The following is a 13,557-nucleotide window of genomic DNA, read 5'->3' on the forward strand; positions in this document are numbered from 1 at the left end:
TTTCACTCTTTTTCAGATCTAAGTATAGTTGTCTCAATGGTGGGATTCAACTTTTTTTACTACCAATTCTGTGGGCGTGGCTTGGTGGGCGTGGCAGGGGAAGGATACTGTAAAATCTCCAGTCAGAGGTGGTATTTGCCGGTTTTCCAAATTACTCAAAATTTCCGCTATCAGTTCTCCAGAACTGGTCAGAACCTGCTGAATACCACCTCTGAGTTGTCTGTATTAGCATGCTAATAATGTGAACATTGAAGCTAGACATGTAATCTGTGATTAAATTTGCCATGTACCTCTATAGAAATAGTCCAAAGGATATGGATGTATTACTTCTCTTTTTAGAAAAATACGCCCGACATTGGTGCGGACTTCTGACTGATGGTGAAGGACCTTTTGCTAAATGTCACCCCATAGTGAATCCAAAGGCTTATCATACGGTACTATGATCATTTTAATTAAGAATATTGCCTGGAAAGACATTAACAATAGTGGGAAGTAAGGATCATCCTTTAGGGGAGGGGTGAGCAAATGTTATTTTGGGCCAGAATCTAGTCAATTTCAGTAGGCTGTTATTGCAGAAACTTATGTAAACTTCCCCCCCCCCACCACCACCACCAATGGATCTTCCTGAAGAAAAAGACTGAATTTTACCCACAGAGCTGGATTTTCAATGTCATGTGTTATATTGCCAAAATGATGTGAAAGCACATTAAATCACGCTACTAACAAAGCCTTGCACACCCAACTCAATGTACTACTTGGGTGGAATTTCAATTTAGTGGTAGGATAGCAGTAGCAATAGCACTTCGACTTCTTTACCATTCCATAGAGCTTTACAGCACTCTCTAAGAGGCTTACAGTGTCACCATGTTGTCCCCAACAATCTGTGTCCTCATTTTACTGACCTTGGAAGGATGGAAGGCTGAGTCAACCTCATAACAAGAAATGACATGGAAACTATTATTTGATTAAGAATATGTTTCCCTTTTCTAGAACTGTATGTATGATTCCTGCGCTTGTAAGATAAGTGAGAAGTGCATGTGTGCTGCCCTCTCTTCCTATGTCAGAGCATGCAGAGCCAAAGGAATTGAACTTGCAGGATGGAGAACCAACGCTTGTTGTGAGTAATCTGATAAAACCATTCAGCAAGAAATTCTAGTCTGTGATAATTTTTTCTAGCAATGCTGCCAAGGAATGGACTTTTGAATATAATGTCAATTCTAATCTCCATCTCTCTTGCTGGCATTTCTATGAAATGATGAATTTCTGATGGACATTTATACCTTCCTTATATTTATCCCAGATAGTTGGGATGTGCTCCATACAAAGATGATTTTTTAAAGCATCTGGAAATTACTATTAATTTGCAGCAACCAAACTACAAGGCTGCATGCTTGGAAAACATACATAAGATGATTTTTTTTCATTGGTTGTCTATTTGTTGCTGAGCTTTAAAGTCCTCTCCATCTGAATTAATTTATCTGGAACCTGGATATATGTAGTATTATGTATGTATCTAGAGTAGTAGACAAATCTGTGCTCAACAGATTTTTTTAAAGAGGGATTTTTTTGTACTGTGATACTAAACTATGAAACATCTTCTGATAATTGGTGTTCTAAGATCTATTCACCATTGAATATGCAATGGATTCTTTCACAACACATGTGATACATGTGCATATCGCTAGAAGAACACAACCACACTATGCCAAATCAACCTTATTTTTCTTCTTAGGGAAGAGTTTGGCATTGTATGGTAAGAGGAATCAAGTTACAAACTCAGAACATACAGAATAGTGCCAATCTCTTGAATGCTTTCATTTGGTCCCAATTTTTTTCAACCCTCCCAAAAAGGTAGTGTTACTGCTTTCATTTTAGATTGCTAATTTCTAGGTATTTCCAAGAAGGCTGCAATATTCTTAGCACTGGGGGGTCCTTGGTGCTTTCTGACTTGGTTGTTTTCATATAGACGTTTTATTACCCAACTAGGTAACCAGTGCTAAAAGGGAATAGAGATTGCAAATAGTTATGGCTTAAAGATGTTTTTGTTGCATTTCACAGAGTATAAATTGTTTCAGGCTTTTCTCATAACTTTTCATGATTATCTATTTAAGTCTGCAGTATGTAATATATTTTCTTATGACTGGAGTTGAACTGTAAATAAATAAATGCAAAACATTAAACGTTGTTCTAAATGGATCTTAGTTCCTTTCTTCTGCTTTCAACACAGATGTGGCTCTGTGTATGTTGTGTGTTATATTCTTCTCTTTTAGCTTTATCAGAGACTTGAGATCAACAGGTAGTCTATACAATATAAATAACTATTATTTCTTTTTCTTCTTTCAAGTCAAATATACTACCTGTCCCAAATCCCTGAATTATAGCTATGAAATTAGCTCTTGTCAACCTACTTGCCGATCACTGAGTGAACCTGATATTACCTGCAACATCAAATTTGTCCCAGTTGATGGCTGCACATGTGAACATGGAACTTACATGGATGATTCTGAAACATGTGTGCCTGCTAACAAATGTCCCTGCTATTACAAAGGAACCACCATACTCCCTGGTGAAGTTTTCCATGAGTTTGGTGATGTGTGGTAAGAGGATTTAAGTTACAAACTAAGCTTAGTTATCAAGAATAGATTGAATAGTGTCAGTCTCTAGAATGTTTTCATTTGGTCCCAAGTATTTTTTGTTAATAAAGATATAATGGCACTGCTTAAAATCATAAAGTGCAGAGTTTGGAAGAACTAAGATTTATTACATTTACAAGTTTATCTGCAAATGTTAAATATTTTTATTTTATTTTATTTGGTTTGTCAGTTGCTTACAAGTTAATAGGTATAAGTAAAAACATGAATCACTGAACCACTGAATCAAAGGCTTTACAGAAGTCTATGTAGATTGTTTTGCCCTGATCGAGTTGTGTAGTCCATATGTTTTTGCAGTGTAAGAGTTGCAGATTACAGGATAGTTTTTTTCTGAAACCAAATTGTTTATTAGAGAGTAGGTTGTTTGATTCTAAGTGGAGGATAATGGATTGGTTAATAATTGATTCCATGACTTTACTGGTGACGCAGCATAAGGAGATTGTTCTGTAATTTTCAACTAGGCTGGGGTCTCCCTTTTTGAAGATGGGGATAACCGTGGCTTGTGACCATAGTTTTGGCAAGGAGTTGGTCCTGAAAGATTTTTCAAATATTATGCTTAGAGGTTCGGCTATGGCACTGGGTAGCTTTTTTAAGAAGTAGGCACATATTCCATCCGGTCCAACAGATAGAGATGGTTTTAGATTGTGTAGTGCTTTTTCAACATTGTCTTCTGTAAAATCGATATGTATTAAATCATTGTAGTTGTCTGTAGTTCAACTAGGAAATACTGGGCATGATCCATTGCTGTTTACAAATACTGAGCCAAAGAATGTGTTAAAGAGGTTGGCTTTAATGGTGTCGTCATTGCAGTCTTTACCATTAGGTCCTTTCAGGGGTGGGATTGACCTTGAGTCTTTTAGTTTGTTGTTTACAAAATTGTAGAAAGTGCAAGTGGAATTGATGCGTAGAAGGTTTTCCTCTTGTTTAATGTGATAATTGGTGCATTCAGTCTTTATCTGGTGGCATAAATTTTTGTATTGGCTTTTGAAGTTGGCAACATGACCAGATTTGTTTTTCCACCAAAGTGATCTCTTTTTGGATTGAAGCTTCCTTATTGATATGCATAATCTGTGTTGCTAAGCATTTTTCTATTGAGTGCATAAGTGATTCTATGCTATCAACTCTGTCAGGCAGGGTAGTTGGTTTGTTTAGCTTAGGAAAACATGATGGACATAGACAAGGGAATGTATTTGATGCTTTTAGGAGATCAACTAGGTTTTTGTTTAAGTTTAAGCTGGCAAGGTGGGCTTGATTGTCACATAGGTAGCATTTGATGTTATTTTCACTTTCATTGATGGTTTTAAGACATCTGAAGCATGTATAGGAGTCTGGGAGGTCATTGGTAGAGATATTATTTTTTTGTTGTTGTTTGGTAGTGGAGGATTTGGAGTTTCTGAAGTTTCTGGCTGGCATGATCAATGACAATAGCTAATTAATGTGATAGGTAGACAGTTACTTAATGAATGTTGGTAATTAATAAATGTTAATTGATCAGTTAGAGAACAAATCAAAAGTAAGGTTACTTATTACTAAAAATCAATCAATCAACTTATAACTAAGAATCAATCAATCAATCAATTGACTAGATAATCAAAGATACAGTATTAAATCTCTATCAATTCAATGAATCAGTAAATTAGTGGTCATTTAACAATTAATTATTATATTATTATACGATAAATCAATTATTATAGACAAAGCATTATCTATAAATATTTGGTCTTGAGGTACTAAAATAGTGGAGGTAATGAAGTATTGGAGGTTTGTTGTGTAAAGTTCCTTTGTTTTTCCTTAAAGCCTTAAAGCTTTTGGTCTTTGTTTTGTTTTGTTTTTGTTTTAAAGAGGAAGTGTTGCTGTTTGATAGATTTGAATGGAGAAGATTTGAATGAGCTCACCAATCATCTGCTTTGGAGTTTGGAAAGGATGAGATTTGGGTGGGGGTTTAGTGGAGGTTGTCCAATCAGTTGAGTGGGAATTTAAATTCAGACTGACTAATCTGCTGGGTGTTTTAAATGAAGCTGGGTGATTTATATGGAGACTATCAATTCTCTGTGAGTTTCCTTTGTTCTCACCAATTGGTGGCCGTTTAGAATTATTTTTGGTGATTTGATTTAAATGGAGACTGTAGACATCATTCCAGTTCTTCCATCATTGGAACTCACAATCAATCTCAGTTTCAAAAGTCAGTTTTCCTGAATAAAAACCTTCTTCACACCTCTTCTTCTCGTCTAGTCCCCCTTTTTTTTCCTCCTTTTATCACCCTTTTCTCAAGCTGCCATTTAACTTCCAGAGTTAGAGGGTAAAAACATAAATTAAGCCTCTGCCGCTTAATCTCCACATTCACCCCTTCCACTCTGGAGTCTTCGCTTTTTAAGTTGTTTCTGACTCGGGTCCACAGTAAATCTTCAAGCCTTTCATTTTAAATATGTAATGTTATAGCCAGATTATGTTAACTAATCTGCCTTTGGAGTGCTTTTTATAGTAGAATTGATAATTTGCAGTTTCTCAACTCAAAAAAAAAAAGTTTTAGGACTCTCAGATAATCTGGACACAATAATCATTCCGATTTCTTTTACTCAGCACTTGTAACCAAGGAAAATTAAGCTGCTATGGCGATGGAGACTCCAAACAAGGTAAGGAATACAGAGGCATTACTCACATGCACATTTCTTGGTCCATCTTCTCATTTAAATTGAACCAGCCAAGTTAAAAAAGCAGTATGCAACAAAGATAACCCAGAAACAAACCAGCATTTTAATATTGTCTGAGCATGATAACTGGAAGCAAATTCCATTGCACAAAAAATACACACAGATTAAACTACAAATTAATATTTTAGTGAGAACCATTTATCTTGTAGATGGATTGACAAAGAAGCTAATTATTATTTGGACCTAAATTGTGTTTAATGCTTAAATTATATTAGAGATGTCAACATATTTAAAAATGATATAAACAGTAAGCAAATAGAAGTAATTTTCTTTTCCTTTTCATTGGAAAAGTTGGGTATGGAAAAATATAATGTTTGAGAGAACTGAAGAGGTATAATTCAGATGTTGATAGTGTCCTTTTGAGAAATATTCCTTGGCTGTAAATTTCATACAAAACTAAAAGCTGGTTTTCTTGCAAATATTTGAAACATAACAGGTAGAATATATTCATTTTGAGATATATTTTGATAATGACATAAATTGGACTCAGACTTCCTTTCCTTCTTTCCTTCCTTCCTTCCTCAATAACTCAATTAGAGACTCCATAACAACTGAAAGTTGATAAGTCTTCAATGCAAATGAGTAAAGTTAGTTCCAAAGACTTTACACATCTTTTGCCCGCTTCTTTTGACCCACGATATCTATATCTATCTTTTCATATGATATATCAAATTTTTCTCTCTTCTGGATAGAATGTACTGCTCCAATGGTTTACTTTGACTGCAGAAATGCCACCACGGACAGCAAAGGAGCCGGATGTCAGAAAAGCTGTCAGACTCTTGATAGTTACTGTGTAAGTATTGAGGTTCTATCTGAGAGATTGTATTACAAATCAGAAAACAGTTTCCTATGCCATGAAGCCATAAATTAATCTTAGACAAGTCACTCTTTCCCAGTCTCACCTTGCCCAATTCCTTCTAGATCCTATTGTTCCATCTTCTTCGGTGTCTTTCATTTATTCAGAAACATACCATTATTATCTAAAATACACATATACAGATAGAAAAACTTCAGGGTATGGACAGTTATTAATTCAGGTGGCCATTCCCTAGTGGCAATTCTAGCTGAATTAACACCAACATTGTGTATGAGTCACTCTTATTTAACCTAGACTGGAAAAGCAAATTATTTGACTGCTTATTTGCTCTCTCCTGAGTCATATTTTATTCTTGATGCTCACAGTACACCTCAAAGTGTGTCTCTGGTTGCATATGTCCAGACGGGCTAGTGTCAGATGGGAAAGGTGGTTGTATTCCTGTGGAAGAATGCCCATGTATTCACAATGAGGCCACATATCAGCCTGGAGAAAAGATCAAAGTTGACTGTAACACTTGGTAAGCATTTGCTAGTGAACAGAGTATTTTTTGTTAGATATATATTCCTAAAGTAAAATGGCCATATTGTCCTTGGGGGGAACCCCCCCACACACAACAGCAACATACCAGATTAAAAGCAAACTGGCAAGGGTCATGATGCATATTTCACCCAAGTACCTAAAACTATAATATAAATATATCATGAGCCAATTTTAGAAAAATATATATTCTATTTTTCAAATAATTTTCTTTCTTGAATTCATGATTACAGTTTTTTGTTGTTTGTAATCTGGCTGTACGGGCCAGGAAATATGGAGCTATGATTAATCATTTCAATATAGCTTGCTTCACAAGGTTATTGTGTTCTGTACACTGCTTTAAAAAGGCAGCTATGGAAGGGAGGGAGGGAGGAATTCAATAATTCCCATTTGTACCATCCCTCACATGAACAGTACATGGAAATGTGCTTTTGGATGTGAAACATTTTTTTTAATGGATGTATATATTTTACATCTTTTAAATCTTCTATGTTCTTTATAAGCACATGTGCAAAACGGTTTTCCTCTGAAAAATACCATTCTCGGTATGACACATATTGGGAGGTTTCCAAAATTCCCAACTTTTGAGGCAAGAGTTGAAATAGATCCCAAGAGGATAGCAGGTCAGAGAAGAATGCAATGTAATCTCATATTCAGTTTCTCAGCAACTTTTATTATGGAACACTGACTTTCATAACAGAATGGGACAATTTGCCATGGCCAACTTGCTACAACCAACTTGCCATGACTAAATCGCCATGGGACAACAACTTGTTGCAAGAAAATTCAACAAATACAAAAGTTAAAGTCATTTCCACGGAACCATGGCCAATAATAATAAAATGAAGTCAATCCAGAAATATAAGAGTTACAATCATTTCAATGAAAACATGGTCACCAATAATAAAAGTGACTGAATGAAATTAGTAATACAGGCTTGAATGGCAAGTTGTCCCATGGCAAGTTGGCTGTGGCAAATTGGCCGTGGCAAACTTTCCTAGACCCTCTTCATAAATAACAAGGAAAACCTAATGATTCAGAACAAATCTGAAAATGCTGTCCATTCTTTTTCTATAGAACAGAACAGCAACTTTAAAATATAATTCAATTTTCTTTAAAAAGTAATTTACATTAAAATTCAATTCCTTTGCTTTTTTACTTTTATTGTTTCTTAATTTCTTAAATGACATTATGGTATATACAATACTGTTTCAGTTTCTTTTCTTTCCTATCCCATATCCTTGCCTCTTCACATTTAGTCTATCACCAGTTCACGAGACAATTATTTAGCTGAACTCTACAGTACTAAAATATAGTGTTAATACATGAACACTGTACACAAAATTGTTTTTATGGGTGCAAATAGAATTATTCTTGAAACACATTTTCCCTTTTCTTATTTTAGTGTATGTAAGAACAGGATGTGGAAATGTACCATGGAGAAGTGCCTATCAACCTGTGCTGTTTATGGAGATGGACATTATATCACATTTGATGACAAGCGTTATATTTTCAGTGGCCAATGTGAATATACACTCTTGCAGGTATCAAGCATTGCTTTCTTGTTTTTACTGGAGAAACTGTCTGGAACTAACACAGAAGGCAATATTTTTTGTATAATTTTATCCCCTTCCTTTTTAGAATTATTGTGGCCAGAACAGTTCCACCCAGGGGTTATTCCGAATCATCAGTGAAAATATTCCTTGTGGCACCACTGGCACCACTTGTTCTAAATCTATTAAAGTGTTCTTCAAAGTGAGTAACATTGCTGCTGAATTGATGATCTACCATTAATTCCCTGATATTAAAAAAAAAATCTTCCAAAATAACTTATTTTAATTAAAGAGGATGGTATAGTCAGCTCCTTCATCCAACTACTTTCATTGAGCACATGGAGTATTACATTTGGGATACTGATATAGTTATTCCCTCTGTTTCATGCCAAATTGTATTGGAAATGTAGGCAAATAAAGAGAGAAGGCTAAACTGATTTAATTCTTGTGCGAAATTAAAAAAAATACAGTATGTCAAATATCCTATTGAACGTGTACAATACCTAGACTTCCCTAGAAATGCCCTATGCATTGCATCAGTTTTAAAAACATTGAAGATATAGTTAGGAAAGTAGTTAGTGCAAATAAGAATTCATTTAAGGCACTTAGAATAATAGATAGAATGAATTGCCTTGAAGAACAGGAGAAGAGCTACTACAAGATAACACTCAGATAACCTGTGTCCTGGACAGAACTATAACTTGAGAAAGTGACCCATACAAGACCACCTTTGTTTTCATGAACGTGAAAGGAGATAAAAAGTGGATTCAGAGTTACAAGATTTTGTTTCTTCAACAATAATAAAAGTAGGTTTAGCCTGCATGAGTTTGATGTCCTAGTCTGGTCTAGATCAAACAGCTGACACTGCTACCATTGCTGTACCTATCCCAACAGACACAGTTTCTGTAAAGTCCAATGCTGTTCTTCCCTGTTCTATATATTATTTTTATTAACTGGATGATGCAGGTGATATTTATTTAAGGAAATATTCGGCTTTTGTCTACCCTATTGGCTAATAAAATTACTGTTGTACATATTTTTTTGATAAGTAACTCAAAAGGTAACTTTAGGGTCTTTGTTTGATATTTTGGTTTTGTAATCAATAAAGTTTGTTTGTTTTTATAAAAAAAGGTAGCTTTAGAAAATTGTCATTCTTTCCTATAATTTGTTCAACTCTTTCAGAACTATGAACTGATACTTACCGAAGAGCAGTATAAAGTGGTAAAAAGAGAGAGTGGAGGTCAAATACCTTATAGAATTCACCAAATGGGCATCTACTTGATGATTGAGATTCAGAAAGAATTAATTGTCTTATGGGACAAGAAAACAAGTGTATTTATCAAACTCGGTGCAGAATTCAAGGTGAGATATCATTTAAAAGTCAGGCATATTGTCTCTTCATTTACTGAAGATTCTATTAAAGAGTTTGGTAAGACTACCTGATTGGCACATGATTTTGAGTGGCTAACAATCAACAAAATAATATAATTAAAAGCATTGCAACAACAGCAAAGCTATACTCACCAAACAAAGCCCAACAGCAATGAACTAGGCTCACTGCTTGCCTAAATGATGCTAGAGTCCCCTGGAGTCACTCTGGCAAATGGTTGTGCAAATAAAATATCAAATCTTGAGGCAAGGGGTGTGTTCTACAGGGTGGGGTCCTTTTACAGAGAATTTGTGTTTCCTGGGTCCCATTAGATGACATTGCTTAATAGAGAGGACCTGGAGCACATCTTGTGGGAGAAAGCAGAGGTATCTGCAGTGGAGGATTCAAAAGTTTTTACTACCAGTTCTGTGGGCATGGCTTGGTGGGTGTGGCTTGGTGGGCATGGCAGGGGAAAGATACTGCAAAATCCCATTCCCTCCCCACCCCTCTAACATGCTTTCCAGCTCTGTTCTCCTGTGCAGGGCAACAAAAGAAGACCCAGATGATCAGCTGGGACTTGGGAGGCAGAGAATAGATGGGGCCAAGGCCAGTCAGAGGTAGTATTTGCCGGTTCTCCGAACTATTCAAAATTTCCACTACCAGTTCTCCAGAACTGGTCAGAACCTGCTGAATACCACCTCTGGGTATCTGGAGACAGGAGAAGAAGGAGGTCTGGATGGATTAGCTAATTGGAAACATTGGTTCACCTATACTGTATTTTCTACCGTTTTTTTAAAAGTGTGTATTCATTCTTTAATTCCCTAGCTCACTGTCTAAAGTCCTAGTAAAAAATGATTTAAAGTTAAGTGCACAAAAGAATTAAAGGTTGGATCCATAGACATGTGTACATAATTGGAATAGTAAAAAATGTCTTTTCTACCTTACCTTCTTTACACTAGCTCTTCCAGCTCTTTAAAAATACAACATAGTAAGTTGAGATCCTGCTGAATCAGAAAGAAAGAGTAGATTGGCTGAATCCTCATTCAAAAACATTTTAAAAACATGCCTCCCATGGATGGATTTCCTTAGGTGTTTGGCAACAACTGACATAGCTGGAACTGTCTTCTTATAAAAAGAACATTCATCTAGATTTTATCTAGACTTGTAGTCAATAAAGTCCCAGTCATGCTGGAAAAAAAGGAAGGAATTCTCAAAAATTGTCCTAAAAGTTAAGGAATCTTCAAGGGATCATAGAAAGACGTGGGAAATCAGTGAAGATTTTTCTGCTATAGCATGCTTCAAGATCTACTGGATCAAAGAGAAGGAACTGTTCTATTGGATTTATTTATTAGATATATTTGCCACCCATCTCACTTTCACACAAGTCTGAGTGGCTTACAAATATTAAAAGCTAATAAAACCATGAACAATAAATATTCTTAATAACAGGATAAACTACAGTTTAAAAGATGGGGAGGAAGGGAGCAGGATGTGCTGGGTTAGAAGTAGGGTCTTCTCTTAGCTATATCCCCATTAGGGTCTGAAGCCAACTGGAAGAATAAATCTGGAAGAATAAATCTGCAGCAATCTTTTAGATCCCAAATTAACACTTCTCATGAATTAAATAACACTTTTTCCTTCCCTCCTTCTTTCCTTCTTTCCTCCCTTCCTTCCTCCACGGCTGCCTGCCTTCTTTCTTCATTCTTTCCTCCCTCCCTCCCTCCTTTCCTTTTTCTCTTCTCATATTTGTTGACTTCTTTGCTAGTTAAGTAGTAAGTAATATTTTAGCAAAATAATTCAGTATCATGAACATGATACAAAATCAGTAGCAAATGTCTCAAAATGTAAACATAAGGCTACATACAAGTTTTATTCTTTTATTGAATTTTACTTTTAAAATTGGAAGAAAGGAACTTTTCCTATTATAAATGAACCTTAGAGTTGATGGTATGTCAATTAGTTAAACAGAAAAATCAAGCATTAAATGTACTGCACATTCTCTAGAATTCAGTTGATTCGTATGCTCCTTTCTTCAGGGTGAGGTTTGTGGACTGTGTGGGAACAATGATGGAAATGCAGTTAATGACTTTACAACTCGGAGTCGATCTGTAGTAGGTGATGTATTGGAGTTTGGAAACAGTTGGAAGGTATCACCCACATGCCCTGATGCCAAATGTGTCAAGGATCCTTGCTCCAAGAATCCTTATAGGAAAGCTTGGTCACAGAAGAAGTGCAGCATCATCAACAGCGAAGTCTTCGCTGCCTGCCACTCTCAGGTACACTAAACAGATTTTTCAAAGATCATTCTTTCAGGTGGCAATCATGCCTGCCTACCTGCCTGCCTGCCTGCCTACCAGTTGTCCTGAATTACAACCTTTCATTTAATGATGGTTTGAAGTTATGATGTCCTGTCACACCACCCCAGAGGTCAAATTATCACTGTCATTTTGTGACCATCTTCCTAGCCAGCTTCCACAAAGCAAAATCAGTTGCAGAAGCCAAATTCACTTAAAGACCGCACGATTCACTTAAAAGCCACATCATTTACTTAAAAAAAAAAACAGGTAAAAATTGTCATAAAATTGGGTTAGATCACGTGATGACTCGCTTAATAGCAATAGCGTTTAGACTTACATACCACTTCACAGTGCTTTACAGCCCTCTCTAAGCCACTTACAGAGTCAGCCTATTGCCCCCAACAATCTGGGCCCTCATTTTACCCACCTCAAAAGGATGGAAGGCTGAGTCAACCCTGAGCCTGGTGAGATTCGAACTGCCAAATTGCAGTCAGCCAGCAGTCAGCAGAAAGAGCCTGCAGTACTGCACTCTAACCACTGTGTCACCATGGCTCAATGGCCACATCCTTTAGCAAATGAATTGTAGTCACCTTTAGTCAATATTTTGCACAAATGTTTGAAAGAATTGTCACTTGATCAAAAGATGTTGTGTCTGTTTCATTTCTTCAAAGGTGGACCCAACTAAATACTATGAAGCCTGTGTGACTGATGCCTGTGCTTGTGACACCGGGGGAGACTGTGAATGTTTCTGTACAGCTGCAGCTGCATATGCTAAAGTATGTAGTGATCATGGCATATGTGTGTCATGGAGAACTCCATCGATTTGCCGTGAGTATCATATATGATTGCATGGACAATGACAAAGCTGGGAAGTGAAATATCAACTTGGAGATTATAACATCCCCTGAGTATATGACAATGCTCTCATATTATGCCTTATCATAAAAAGCAATGAAGGAAACATCTAGATATTTGTGCAACTGTTAATATATATTAAATCAACAACTGGTCAATCTGTGATACAAAACAGAAGCCTGACTCTTCATGCTAGATGTGGGGTGGGGAACAACAGCCCTTTTATGACTTGGAGACTTCAACTCCCAGAATTCCTGAGCCAGCAATGCTGGCTCAGGAATTCTGGGAGTTGAAGTCTCCAAGTCATAAAGGGGCCATCTTTCCCCACCTCTGTGCTAAATAGATATTACTTCAGGTGTTTCAATCAAGTTAGGGCACCATTTCATCTAATACCTGAGTGGTTATCTTCCAGTCATTAAAATGCAAGCATTAAAATGTGATTATTTTCATAGTGACATAAGTTCTAGCATTTATCAAGAATTAAGATGTTTGATTCTTCTTGGTTCTCTCTTGGTTCCCTTAGCCATGTTTTGTGACTATTACAATAATGAAGGTGGATGTGAATGGCACTACAAACCTTGTGGAGCCCCATGCACGAAGACCTGTAGGAACCCAAGTGGGAGGTGTGCTTATCATTTACCTGGCTTGGAAGGTGAGAAGATGTTTCTTATCACATGTATACCAGTTAGTGTTATAACATGCTATTTAATAGTTGGCTAATATCTTGTATGAGCATAATGATTATTTACAGCATAGTAGGTCAAAGT

General features: G+C 36.4%; 1 protein-coding gene across 2 annotated transcripts in view; it reads left to right on the forward strand.

Moving 5' to 3' along the window:
* The window catches only part of LOC113440291 (uncharacterized), a 65,504-nt gene that overhangs the window by 17,139 nt on the left and 34,808 nt on the right, over positions 1-13,557 (forward strand). For both annotated transcript variants that reach the window (XM_026706595.2, XM_087920980.1), the window contains exons 15-26: positions 340-434; positions 991-1,117; positions 2,345-2,597; positions 5,232-5,284; positions 6,055-6,155; positions 6,545-6,696; positions 8,122-8,260; positions 8,358-8,471; positions 9,452-9,631; positions 11,675-11,914; positions 12,607-12,763; positions 13,314-13,442. In XM_026706595.2, coding sequence (XP_026562380.2) covers positions 340-434; positions 991-1,117; positions 2,345-2,597; positions 5,232-5,284; positions 6,055-6,155; positions 6,545-6,696; positions 8,122-8,260; positions 8,358-8,471; positions 9,452-9,631; positions 11,675-11,914; positions 12,607-12,763; positions 13,314-13,442 — 1,740 coding nt within the window. The remainder of the gene's footprint in view (positions 1-339; positions 435-990; positions 1,118-2,344; positions 2,598-5,231; positions 5,285-6,054; positions 6,156-6,544; positions 6,697-8,121; positions 8,261-8,357; positions 8,472-9,451; positions 9,632-11,674; positions 11,915-12,606; positions 12,764-13,313; positions 13,443-13,557) is intronic.

Source organism: Pseudonaja textilis, chromosome 1 (genome assembly GCF_049901715.1).
Source record: "Pseudonaja textilis isolate UNSWEBS1 chromosome 1, rPseTex1.2, whole genome shotgun sequence".
Lineage (NCBI taxonomy): Eukaryota > Metazoa > Chordata > Lepidosauria > Squamata > Elapidae > Pseudonaja > Pseudonaja textilis.